The sequence below is a fragment of the Anarrhichthys ocellatus genome, unplaced genomic scaffold (assembly GCF_004355925.1).
Source record: "Anarrhichthys ocellatus isolate YVR2014 unplaced genomic scaffold, GSC_Weel_1.0 scaffold24, whole genome shotgun sequence".
Lineage (NCBI taxonomy): Eukaryota > Metazoa > Chordata > Actinopteri > Perciformes > Anarhichadidae > Anarrhichthys > Anarrhichthys ocellatus.
Genome location: NW_022280054.1, coordinates 2,696,902 through 2,709,881, shown reverse-complemented (window position 1 = coordinate 2,709,881; position 12,980 = coordinate 2,696,902). Strand labels below are relative to the sequence as shown.

The 12,980-nt window shown below is 41.9% G+C and overlaps 2 protein-coding genes across 3 annotated transcripts in view; both read right to left on the bottom strand.

Annotated features, from left to right (window-relative positions):
- hepacama (hepatic and glial cell adhesion molecule a) overlaps nucleotides 1–5,033 on the bottom strand; it is a 6,947-nt gene extending 1,914 nt beyond the window's left edge. Inside the window, exons 1-4 of one of the 2 annotated variants that reach the window (XM_031861383.1) lie at nucleotides 4,762–5,033; nucleotides 2,149–2,496; nucleotides 1,567–1,848; nucleotides 54–144 (exon numbers count right to left, since the gene is read on the bottom strand). In XM_031861383.1, coding sequence (XP_031717243.1) covers nucleotides 54–144; nucleotides 1,567–1,848; nucleotides 2,149–2,496; nucleotides 4,762–4,858 — 818 coding nt within the window. In that variant the 5' untranslated portion in view covers nucleotides 4,859–5,033. The remainder of the gene's footprint in view (nucleotides 1–53; nucleotides 145–1,566; nucleotides 1,849–2,148; nucleotides 2,497–4,761) is intronic. The other variant, XM_031861384.1, reaches the window with a different exon arrangement.
- Nucleotides 5,034–8,855: 3,822 nt separating this feature from the next.
- nrgnb (neurogranin (protein kinase C substrate, RC3) b) overlaps nucleotides 8,856–12,980 on the bottom strand; it is a 7,959-nt gene continuing 3,834 nt past the window's right edge. Inside the window, exons 5-7 of the mRNA XM_031860965.1 lie at nucleotides 11,818–11,834; nucleotides 10,300–10,501; nucleotides 8,856–8,911 (exon numbers count right to left, since the gene is read on the bottom strand). Of these exons, the coding sequence (XP_031716825.1) occupies nucleotides 8,856–8,911; nucleotides 10,300–10,501; nucleotides 11,818–11,834 (275 nt within the window). The remainder of the gene's footprint in view (nucleotides 8,912–10,299; nucleotides 10,502–11,817; nucleotides 11,835–12,980) is intronic.

The following is a 12,980-nucleotide window of genomic DNA, read 5'->3' as shown; positions in this document are numbered from 1 at the left end:
GGGGGAGAGAGAGAAAAGGGGAAAGAGGGCCAAGAAGAAAAAGTAGCTCTCACTTGGATGGTTTCCAACAAGCGCACACTGTCACCAGGGTGATTAGGAGGAATATGCCCCCGGTGGACAGGATGATGTATAGTGAGCTCCGTCCTAAACCAGAGTGATATACAGAAGTAGACAAGGACACAAAGAAAGAAAAGATGGAGAGGTTTCTGTCAACAAAAGCAGGACAATGCAGTTTTGCTTTCACTGAACCACTACCACCTGTACTTCACATATAACTTCAAAGCTGTATCTGCTTTACAAATGTGTTGTATGCAAAACCTCAGTCAGTCTATTGCTATTTTCTCTTTGACAGTGGAAAAGTAAAGTTTGCAGGATCAGATGAAGTTATGTCTACGCGAAAACACCATTTTTAATTTGGAACATTCTGTTTTCTTTCAGATAAGCTGAGAATGAAATATAGCCAGAATATGCAACATGCAGAACTTTTTTTTTTTTTTTTTACATTGCTTGCCAAGTCATTTGAGTGTGCTGGCATGAATAAGGGGCAGTGAAGTAGCACATTAGGGCAGTCACTTTGAGAGTTTAAGCAGTGCTGCTATGCACGCAGAGGGAATAGAAAAGAGTGTGAGAGCTTGTCGCTGTCTCTTCATGCAACACATAGTACAACAATAATGAAGTCAGGATTACTGAGGTCCACTGAGGCAAAGCGTTCTCCCCACCTGCCTTCTTCTTCTGCTCCCTTTTCGTTAATAACTGTCCATTCATTGGATTAGACGGCCTCTCCCTCTCTCTCAGCCTGACATGTGGCGCTATGCTGGCGCCCAGTAACAACCGCTCTGGGCCAACTCTGCTGCATACACAGCCTGGATTTGCACTTGTTGTAAACAACATTGTTAGCGAGACAGGCATGCATGTGTACGGGTCAGCATGAGATGGTAATTGCTCCTGTCAGCAACTGAAAAATGGAAGGTTGCTGAACAATGAGCTAAATACATACAGTGTTTTCATATAGGTTGGTATTTAGTAGAGCTAGAAATATAAGTACACTGTACTTAAGTGCTGTGCTTTTTTATGCTTGTACTTAACATGAGTATTTCTATTTTCACTCCACTGCATTTATCTGACTGCTTTAGTTACTAGTTAGTTTGCAGATTTTTCATACAATCATTTTATATCACAAACATATTATCACCTCATTAAAAATTATTCATTGTTATAGATTCAACTTTGTGTTAAAACGTTGAAATACCAGCTACAACATTAAAAGGCTGCTTACACATTGTTGCATAAGCAACAATAATAAAATATCATGATAATAACACTGACAAAGTCACTCTGCATCTAATTTTACACTTCAATTATTTTGCTGATAATAAGTCTGTACTTTTACTTAAGTACAATTTTGAAAGCAAAACTTTTACTTGTTATCTTTACTAAAGTAAAGGATTGGAATTATTTTTTCCACCTCTGCTAGAAAACCCATCCGATGTCACTTTACCGTCATCTCTTCATCTCTGATGTAAACTTGTAAAACTTGAGATCCTACCGGTGTAACATGCCACCTACTGTAGACAGTGAGCTTGACAGGCATGCTCTTCATGCTGCTGATGAGGTTCTCCACTGTGCAGGCGTAAATGTCATCGTCTGAGATCACAACGCGTGAGATGGTCAGCACCTTTTGGTCAAGTGAAAGCTGCAGACGTGTGTCATTGGTCAGCACCTGGCCTCCCTTCAGCCAACCGTAGATGGGCTTTGTGCCGTTATCGTGGGAACAGTGGAGGTTAAAGTGCTCGCTGTACTCCAGGACAGACGAGGCCATCATCTGGATGTAAGGTTTGGACACGGGGACTGAGGAGGGTGACAGGACAAAGACACAGCAGGGCTTGGGATTGAATATTCAAAGACATGAGAGAGTGGTTGACCTCTAGCTATACAGCATCATGATACGATGAATCCTAAAAAGAACACTAACACTGTGAATCACTCTATATCGTGATTGGAATAACTAAACTCCTGTATTGCAATTACACTCTCTAGGGAAAGATAAGGTTGATATTGCATTGATATTCTCATAAGCTCACAACTCCTCTCCTTTATTGAGCTATGTGTGAGCTATCGGCTCTTTAAAAGGAAGGTCATTCTGCATACCATCCACAGTGAGCTCAATGTAGCGCTCTCCAGTGAAGGTGTCATCTGTGATGGAGATCTCGACTTCGTACGCCCCTTCGTCGGACAGCTGCAGGTTGTGAAGCAGCAGTGACCCATTCTCAAACACCAGGATACGGTTGCGGTACTCTGGCCTCAGGTTCCCTATGATGTCTGTTCCTATGGACTGCACAACAGTGATAGGTTTCTCTTTGTCCCTCTTTAGCTGCCACTTAATCACAGGCTTGTCCAAGCTGCTGCTGGAGTAGCTGACTGACAAGAGGGCCTCTCTGCCCACCGTGCCCCTCACCACCTGGGTTTGGCTGGTCACATTCACCCCTGACACCTCACCTGGACAAAAAGGCAAAGAGACGGTAGTGAGGTCTTGAAATGAGAAGAAATAAGGGGTTGTTTGGGGACACAGAGCACCAGCGAGCAAAGATCAGACAAATCACTGGAGTTAAACAGCAGAGGACACATTAATTACTACTATTACTATAAGAGCAGCCATAAATGAATCTGAGCAGCAAAGAAGCATGGATACAATGACCCTGTACAATAACAAAGAACATTTACGCAGTGTAAGTACAACATTAAGGAACTTAACTCCTAATATTTAGACTTAATAGCTTCCACCACTGTTGTATTGCAGAATGTATTAAAGTCTGTACTTTTTACTCCAGCTATTTGTTTTCTGTAGTCACTTGTTCGTTTCCAGTTTTGGCTTTATCTGCAAAACATTTTGTACAAGCCAAAAAAGTCAAACCACTTAAAGCATCAAAATACGTCTTACATGCTGATGCATACATGATGTTACAAGTAAATCTTATTTTATTGTTAATTGCTGATTTACTTTACTGGTCATTTTTTGACAAAATCATCACACTCACGACACAATGCAAAGATGCAAGAGGATCTAAAACATACAGTGTGGAAAACTCTGCACACTGAGGTCCAATGTAAGCATCACATTTTTAAATCAAATTTTAAATGAACACTTGCTTTCAACCTGCATTGAAATGAAAAAAAGAAGAGTCATAACAGTCCACTGAAACACTGCTTTTTCAGGAATTTTTCCACCACTGCTGAAAACTTAATATTAAATATCACTTTCTATGTAGAATCCACTTTTTAACCATTTTTACATTCCATGCTACTGCTTTGAATGGTTTATTAGGTGTCATTAGGTGAACATTTTTCTCTACAAACTATTGGAATGAAACAACTTATTTCATGGGTATTACATCCATAACTGCAAAAAGTACTTGTTGGATGTAAGCAACAAAACATTTAATACAATTCAGACTTTGTACCTTGACGCTGTAACAAAGGGCCATCATTCTTCAGACCTTTGGCCAAAATGTTTTCTTCTTGGTTGCAGACTTGAATGTGCACACACGTTGCTTTTCACTAATCACTGATCTGTTTCCCAGAAACTCCCCCCAGGAATTCCTCACGCCCCCTCATAGTGAACAACTAATACTCTAATTTTGATTTGTGTTCCCCAATTATCCTCCACCTCCCATAGGGGTACAGGGATAAGGTATTACAGTGTGAGCCACATTTCATCTTTTATAAAAGAGCACTGTCTTGGAAACCAAGCGCTGCAAATCTATTATGTTCACAGCGGAGGTTCCTATAACTCAGCTGTGGCCGGACACACGGAGGTCTAAACATTGGCTGCGGGCCTGCGAGGGGCATCCCACTGTTAGGCCTCAGTGATGGAAAGATCAACCTGGAAGAGAGGGAGGAGACAGAGAGTCTGCACTGTTCACTATTCTTCACAGTGAGGCAGTTAGCAGGGCATCGCCTCATTGCCGTGGTAACCATTTGGTCCGCCTGACAGGGGTTGTCAAGGCGATAAGACAAAGGGCACGATTGTTGGAACTAGTTTCCTCCGTTGAAAAGAGCGAGAGAGCGCCAGAGAGGGAGAGAAAGAGAGTGAGTCTTTGTCACTGGTGAAGTTGGAGATAGACACTGGATCCAGTGATTCTACCATAACTGACCTGGTTGGGTAAACTGTGTACATGGTATGGTCTTTAAATTAAATCACCACATTTTTAAACCTAAATCACCACATGCTAAACTTCTGCCATCGCTTCACCCCTCAAACGGACTCCTCCAACGCTTCCCACACTCAAAAGAAGCCGACCCATGCCCTAGCGCTGCACAAAACGTGATATCATCACACTTAACCTACACGTCCCCTTCTTACACACTTACAATGGACACTCCAGGCTCCTTTGAGCACGGGATGGGGGCCCGATAGCGAGCACCACCCATGAACAAATCCATTGTGTTGCCAATCCATGGAACACAAGGACAAGAAAAAAATAATTGTGACTAACTTAACCTGGATTAACTTCACTTCAAATAAAGCAAGCATTTGAGTTTTGATCTTGACACAATGAAAGTAACCAAAAGACTGTAAAATAGGACAATTCTAAAAGAATTTCATTTAAATGACAATTACTGAGCCCAGTCAGGTTTTTCTTTCAGAATATAACAAGTTGATTTAAATGCATTTGATTTGTTATCATCTGAAAGACAGCGGAGTGCCAGGGAGATTTTTTTACCCTCTAATCTCTGGACAGCCTAACAAATGTTTGAGTTTACCTGTGAAGAGAAGGAGGAGGAGGCCAACGAGCGTCAGTAGCGGAGGAATGTCAGTAAAACTGTCGCCTGTAGAGGAGGTCTTCCTCTCCACCTTCATCTTGTGTCCTGGGCAGAGTCTTTCTCCCACTTAGTGAGCATAGTTTATCCACCCTGGGCACGTCTCTGAGGCTCAACACTCTATCCACTGCCTGCCTGCCTGCCTGCCTGCCTGCCTGCAACGCTGGCCTCTGCCTGGTCCCACTGAGCCCCACTCTCCTCACAGCACCCCAGTCACAGCCAACAACAGCCAACTGTGTGTGTGTGTGTGTGTGTGTGTGTGTGTGTGTGTGTTTGTGTGAGACAGAGACATCGTGTAGATAAACTCCTCTCTTCTACTCCACGCTGCCCTTTCAGAAAGGAGCTCAAAAGAAATAGTGTTTGCTTTTTTATGCAGTTATTTATCTTTTATTTTTCTAAAGCTTCGTGTAACAAAATAAGTGTTTTTTTTTTATTACATAGTAAGTCAACCATTAAGGGGTTAAATTCAATATTGAGTTCAGCTACTTTGCAAGAATTCCTGCTGGGGAGAACTACTGTACTTCAGCTCTGAGAGGAGCCCACTTAAAGCTCTGAAATGTCTGAGTTTGAAAAACAACCCACTTCCCCCCTCTTTGGCCCACTTTTGTCACATTGTGCAAACTCCTGTCTGGACTGGAGCCTCACAATAAACTCACAATTTGTCAGTGGGCAACCAACCCTGCAGTTGACCCACACACAAGCACACGCAGCCTTGAAGCATTTTGCTGATAGTTGCTACAGTGCCCGTCAGGTGTAGGATCCATAGTGCTGGAGGTGAGAGCTACATAATAATGAAAAGAAGAAATAAAGGAAACCAATGAAAAGATGTTTTTGTTTCTACTTTGTCCTCTAGGTGGTACAAGTGCTACATTCAGCCAGCGAACTGAAGGAGGCAATGCTTTCAGAAAAACTGCCATCAACGGTGTCGGCCATGTTTTGACATCAAAGTTATGGCATGCAATACATCAGGTGCTTTATGACAATGAAAAGCAGCTTCTCAGTACAAGTCAAAATTGGTTTGAATTAACTCCGGACCACCAATCTAACTTCTAGTTCTAATTTATTGTAAACTGGAGTGTTGCCTTCAGACATGATGTCATGTAAAAAAATCCCCCACAGTCATTTTCCACAGTTTTTTGGAGATTAAGGCTTACATGCATTGTTGACTTAATTGCATAATAAATCATCTCTCCTACCTAAGAAAAGCAGTCTTTTGTCTAGAGTTTGCTTTTCTTTTGTATTTTGTTTGACAACAAAGGGAGGTTTTATGCAGAGGAGGAAGCATGGTAGAGAGAAAGCTGCAGGAATGTGGGAACAGATGCTGTTCACCACCACTCTCCCAAGCCTCGGACTTCTGTGTAGTGGGCCATCAAAGCCGAACCTCTCCCCTCCACCTCTGCCCTCGGTAAGAGCAGCACCTCCCTCTTCCTCTCATCTTCTAACACACTTTAAATCAAGGAGGACTCTTTCCGCTCAATACAGAGAGCGCGAGCACAGAAGGGGCCTGTTTGTCTCAGGGTATTTGGGTGCTCGTGTTACGACAGAAACCATTCGCCATCACGTTTAGTCCAACAAGACTGATGTCATCCTGTGTGACCCAGACATAGAGATTTGACAAAATGTATCTTTACAATTTGAAGCACCATAATATCACATCTTTTGACCATGACTTCTAATTGGTGGTAATACATCAGTTTATGCAGCTGTGGCATTAACGCTGTCTCTAAGTTGTGTAACCTATTGGTATTAATGATAGTGTGTCTCTTAAGATGGCGATGCCAGTCGCATAACCCCTGGAAAGCAGCGCCCCCTGCTGTTTGCCGTGGCTTATTCATCTCTAATTATCACCCAGGGGACCAGAAAGATCTTTTCTCTCTGACAAGCTGTCTGAGAAAGAGCACAAACCAACCAAGCAGATCTTTCCCATGATCTACTCTTAAAATAGTCCATGTACAGCTTAACACGCTGTAAATGGGACAGAACTATTATTATTATCTGCTTCACCGTGGCAAGTTTAAGGCTATACCATGCGCTTTACAAACTCACACTCGCTTCACATGACTCACATGAGGATCCATTAAGACCCTGACCAAGTATAGGATTTTCATGTATTTCTTTCTGGATACCTGTCTTCGCCTTCACCCTCAGAATTCAATTTAAAGCACAAAGTGGGTGTTGCGCTATGTTTGGAGGTGTGCACATTATTGATTGTTCACCCCCCAGTCATTAAAGAGACAGGAGAACGTGGCCATGGCACCTCTGGGACTGAGTAGGAGAAAAGAGAGAATCGGTCTGTGTAAAACCCATAGAGGATGTTTACGAGAGCATGGCGGAGGAGAAATGTCAGGCTGAGAAGGAAGTGGCTTTTTGCAAAACCACTGAGAGAGGGACTCATGCTAGTTGTCGACAGCTTGTGACACAATCAACAACGCCTGTGTTTGTGTCTGTGTGTGTTTGTGCACGAGAGAGCTTATGAGTGACTTGAGTGGGATCTGCATACTAAAGTATGGGTTGTGCTTTTCCTGTGTGAGAATGCATGTGCAGTTTGAGTTTCTGCTGAGTGCTGTATGGCTCAGATGTGTGTAGGTGGGCTGAGTGGGAGCACTGGGTGACTGAAGATGCTCTTGTCTGTTTCTCATCAAGTGAGCAAGACTGCCTGGCCAAATGAAGCAAACATATTAAAAACACCGAACAGTTGCACACATCACTCAGTGGTGTAGCTGTTTAGAACAATGCACTTGTTGATAGGAAGGAAACATTTTATATCTTAATGCATCCAAGCTCTGCAACGACAAACAATGTAATTATTTAAATGGCTCTGTCTAATAGCTATTATTGTGAGTAAAAAAAACGAATTAATTTGTCTAGTGTAATTGACAGTTGTATAGTGAGTAATGCAGTTTTATGTTCTGAATTATTCACAAGATTCCTTGTGCTAGAGAGCCAAACATGAGACAAAACATTACTTCTGCTTCATGGAAACTGCTCTCTCCAATTAGCAGCGCTGCTTATGTTGCAGTGACAAATGAAAAGTGAGACGCTTTGGCTGCTGTAATGAACACAAATCTCAACTTTACTGTTGAAGAATAGAGATGGAGGTGACATATTACATAAAAGGTACTGTTTCAAACAAATACTGAACCTGAATTAATGAAGTTTAAAACAGACATTTCACCGTATATTTAAGGTGGATTTATTTGTGTAATGACATGACTCCACAGCAAAGTTCAGCAAGGTACTATTAAATTAGTTTTAAAGACCGACGGCTCGTCAGACTTTGATATGGGAGTTTCACACAGTCAAAAGAGCATATGAAGCAATGTCTCATAAAGTAAAGCTATACCAAATGCGTCTGGAAAAAAAGTGTAATTACTGCATGCTTACTGTTCTGGAAGATCAGATTTATAGAAAATGCTTGAACAGGTGAAAGGAGAACCTTCTTATCCTTAGAAAAAGAAAATCAAAGCAACTGCAATCTGAATAACGTAACTTAGAATAAATAGAACATACATAGCAACTTCTCTTTTGATGTTTTAATCATTTTTGTAAGCACGTCAAATAGGTAAATGATAGTCAAGATACAAGCACATTGCAAACAATCCAAAACAACAAATAATTTAAGCCACTAAATACGCAAAGTCTAATTCTGATGCATACAAGGTTTATACACAGATGGTACGAAGTGATCCATCCAAAAAGAGGAAATTCATTTTCATATTCACAGATCATCATCTAAAAACTAGCACACTACCAGAAGTTTCACAAGTACATGCAGTGAGTTGCACATTCTGGGTCAAAGACATCCGTACTGATGAGATTGCTGAAGAAGCAGAGAAGGAGTGTAAAAGTTCACAAAATTCACACAACACACCCTCAAAACTGTCGGTTCATTTTCTACTGCTAATGTGTGTTGAAAAAGAAGATGACTTCGGGGGTAAAAAGGTGTGCCTGAAAGCCAGCCCAGCCGGCTTACGCCAGCCATCCGTCACTCTACCTTGCTTCGCCTCTTTCTCTTCATCCAGGTCAGAACAGGGGCGTTACTGCTCTGGCACGGATCTGTCGTCTCTCTCTACTGCCCCCGATCCTCCTGTCTCTAAAAACAGAAACAGGCAAGGCGCAGTTAAACAGTGCGTAGCCTGGAAAGAACAGTTTCTGTGTACGCTCTTATCGTCAGGGTTAGAGACTCCAGTGAATAGCCACAAACTGTAAGGTTGTGGGTGGATCTAATATAAAAAACACACTTGAAGAAAACTTTATATTGAGTTGCTACTTAAGGAAAATGAATTCTCAAAGGAGATGAAACTGAACTTTTAAAGTATTTTGCAATGCTGACATGACCTAAGCTCAAAAAACCCAATTATGTTGAGAAAAAAGGGTTCTCCCCCAACGGGAGGGAATGCATGGTACCAGTCTGACAGGTCCATTCATTTTGCTTGGCTCCCTGAAGCATATACTGTACCTAATGCACCTGGAGGTATAAATACATCTCCTACAAAGGACGCAAGGCAGCCAACAACTGGGTTAGGGAGAATCACTGACGAGCATCCCTTGTGTCAGCCACATCCCCAAAGAAAATGCTGCTTTGTCTTAGAGCAAAAGGTGAACGTTTGAGGGCTGGGGAACTAAAGCTCTGCCTACTTCTCAAAAGAAACTATCTGGTGAACCTGTTCCTTTTCTCCTTCTCAGAGGAAAAAATAAAACATAAAATCTAATCAAAGTGCAACTTTTGCTTGTGTGGAAACAGTAGACGCCCTCGGGGGAAAACAGCAAATCATTTTTGGACTAAAAACTGAATTCTGAAACCATGTTCTTGTTCACAGTTGCATAAAATACAAACTAGGAAAACATGTTTATCGACAGAATGTAATTTTCCAGGTCAACTGAACTCTGACAAGCGTCTTTTTTCTCTAGCGATTTAACAGCACACGCACAAGCAGATCTATTAATAACCGGATAACTAATTGAAAGATTCAATCGTCTGCTGCTGGAGACCCTATGTGGTAAGTAAATGAGTCATACACTTATGTATCGCATTAATCACATGTAGGATAACCCATAAGGGGCTCTCATGGGTGTGTTTGATTATTTATAGCTTTTAAGTGGTTTCTTCTCCAGTGTGTATGATGGTTAATTATTTAATGTTCTTGCATGATGCGTTTGGCTCTGAGAAAAGCTTATAGTCACAACATTTTTCCCCGAACATTAAAATGGGACACCTGAAGAGGTCTAATGCTCAACCAACAACATGCAGAACATACTATGCTATCCTATTTTGCTGATATGATCTTAAATTGTTTTAACTCTAACTCTGTTTATAGTCAAACGAGCAACTTATGCTCTCCCTTACTTACCTTTCGTCACCTACTGTAGTTACAGCTCCTGATGCGAGCCTCTGTTATCGTCCTTACAGTCACTAGCCATAATGCCCTCTTTCACGACATTATGTGACCTAGTCTGATCCCATGGTTCTACCCCACTGACCTGCGTCCCCCTTGCTGCTGTTGAGCACATCCCCAGCACTGCTCACCTCCTCCGCTTCCGCTTTGTCCTCCGGCTTCATCTTCTTACGGGTCATGTGCCCACGGAAACCGGCCTGGATCTTTGCAGCAGCCCTGTTGGCCTCGGGGTCATCCAGGGGGATGTCCATGATGTCCTCCTCCTCCTGGGGCCGGCTGCACTCGTCCTGCAGAGAGGACCAGGAAGTAGTAGTCTGTCACAGCAGGGTGGCACATTACATGATCATATGAGGTTTTGTTTTTTTCTGGAACATTGGTGGAAGAATATATCCCTCAACAGATTGCGATACCGTGTTATGTTAACTGTATACACTGCAGCACTATCTTTTAGACAGTGAAGGGATGTGTGCTTGTTGCCAAGTGGCTCACCCTATTACATGACTTCAACAGGGCTCTCGGGAGGTCACTAACCCACATTGCCTCTCTCCCTTTCTCCTCTTGTCATATAATAAATTGATGTTTGAGTCAGCCTATTTCGTAATGAATCATTATCTGCTGTCTTTGTCTACAGTCAATCATTATAAGATCATTGATCATTGTGTGTCACACAAAATAATGCAATTTGTAAATAGTAAAAAACAAGACTGGTGGAAATGATAGCTTAATTTTTACGAGTTATTTAATGCTAATACTTCTTATTTGCCGAAAAAGGATGAGCCAGCGAAAATGCTGCTGTAGTCAACACCAGCAGCTCACTCAGCGACTGAAAGAACAGCATCTAATATCCTAAAGGAAACATGGGGTGGGCGGAAGAGAAATTCTGGCTTGTCATGAAGTGTCAGCGAAATAGCGCCAAGGCTGTTGACAAGTTATGCAAGCACCAATTCAAATTCTATGGCGAACACATTTCAGTTACACACCATGCTTTGCTGTTAGAAACAGATTGGCATTTCACACAAAGGCAACCCACAGAAGGAGCCTACTGTCATCCCACTGCCTGCAGTGCATCATGTCTCCAGTGAAACCCCTCCAGTGTAGGAGTTTGACCACCCACCTGTTCAGCCAGCATTCATTAGCCTCTCTGTCTGACTGCTCACTGAGCAGCCAGAATCCAGCTTTTGTGTAGCAGCAGCAGAGATGCAGGTTTGCTGCACTGCATTTTGCTGGCTACACACCTTGTCGGGGGTCTTATCATTTTTAATCTCCTCAGGGTCCTTAGGGTCCTGACACAAACTGATTTGAAATATTCTGAGGCGAATCTCATGTAATATTATCCACTTATGATGATAAAAGTTTGGAAACTGTTTAAAATACAACTTTATGTGGTCAAATCTGTGAAAAACTTAAAAACACAATTATTCAAATGGTGAACATAACATATTTGAAAGAAGAAAAATAAACACACATGGCAGTATGCCGTTTAAGGGCAAACAAACGCTCGTAAATACAATCAGCAACTAAACTGCAGTACCCAATTAACCAAACTGATTAGTGGTTAAAAAACAAAGGATCATCATAAAGTTAATCTGAAGCTTCTACTTACATTGTGACAGTCCATGTCTTACTCTCAGAGATGATTTCAGTCTTCAGGTGAGTTGACCTAAGTATGACTTGTATGCTTCGATTTCTATGTGGACCAAGCAAAGCTCTCTTTAAATGAGTCTCCAGTATAATACAGATGCCTCACTGGCTCTTACTAACAATCACTGTATATGTTCAGTAACACCCGCTCACGCACAGAGTGAGAGAGAGAAATACAGTCAGAGAGAGAGGAAAGAGAGAAAGAGGGAGGGAGGGAAAGAGAGACCTCCTACAAACATGACAGCATGTGTTCCATCTTTTCAGTCCCATTAAGGCTGCTGACCTACCGTGCTCACGATAACATTCACCGAGCACAGCCGGAAGAATCCACGAAAGTAACTGAAACTAAATATGTAGACTATTTCATTGATTTAAAGTTCGACAGTTTTGACACAAGTGAAACTGATGAGTTACACAGTCTGTCAGATATGAATTGTGAAACCACAAAGTGACGACCACATGCAGTGAGCATCTTAAAAATTCACAAGTTTCAGTGTTACGACAACAAACTCCACAAACAAAAACAGATGACGGACATAGAAATACTATGTAAAAGCCAGATGGTCATAAAACAACGATTGCTGACTTTCAAATTCTACTAATAGCGTGAAAATAAAACAGTGTAAGCATCTTGGGCTGTTTTACACTAGGAGGTGTTATACATTCATTAGAGGCAGAGTGAGCTAACAATCCTCTCCATCCCTCTGATCCCAGCTGGTATGGCCGCCCACACTCTTCTGCCAGCCTCAGAGACAAGACGGAGAGAGAGAGAGAGCGAGAAACAGAAACCATCCATTTATCTGAATTATATATCTGACACACAACGCTCTCCTGCTGGTTTACTAACCAGTCATACAATATGCTAAGTTATCCTCACACCTAATTTCACAAAGCTGACGTGCTTTATAGATCAATACACTGTTAATTTGAGGGAACGATGACTACTGAAATGTACTGTCATCAATCATGGTAGGATATAATAATGAATATATCTAACACGCTATTTATTGTTCTATGCTGAGAGTACAGGAACAATAGAAGAGACAAGACAAGACAAGGCATCCGACATACTGCAGCTTGGTGACTGTTAGGATGGATGGATGGATGGATAGATAGATATACAGA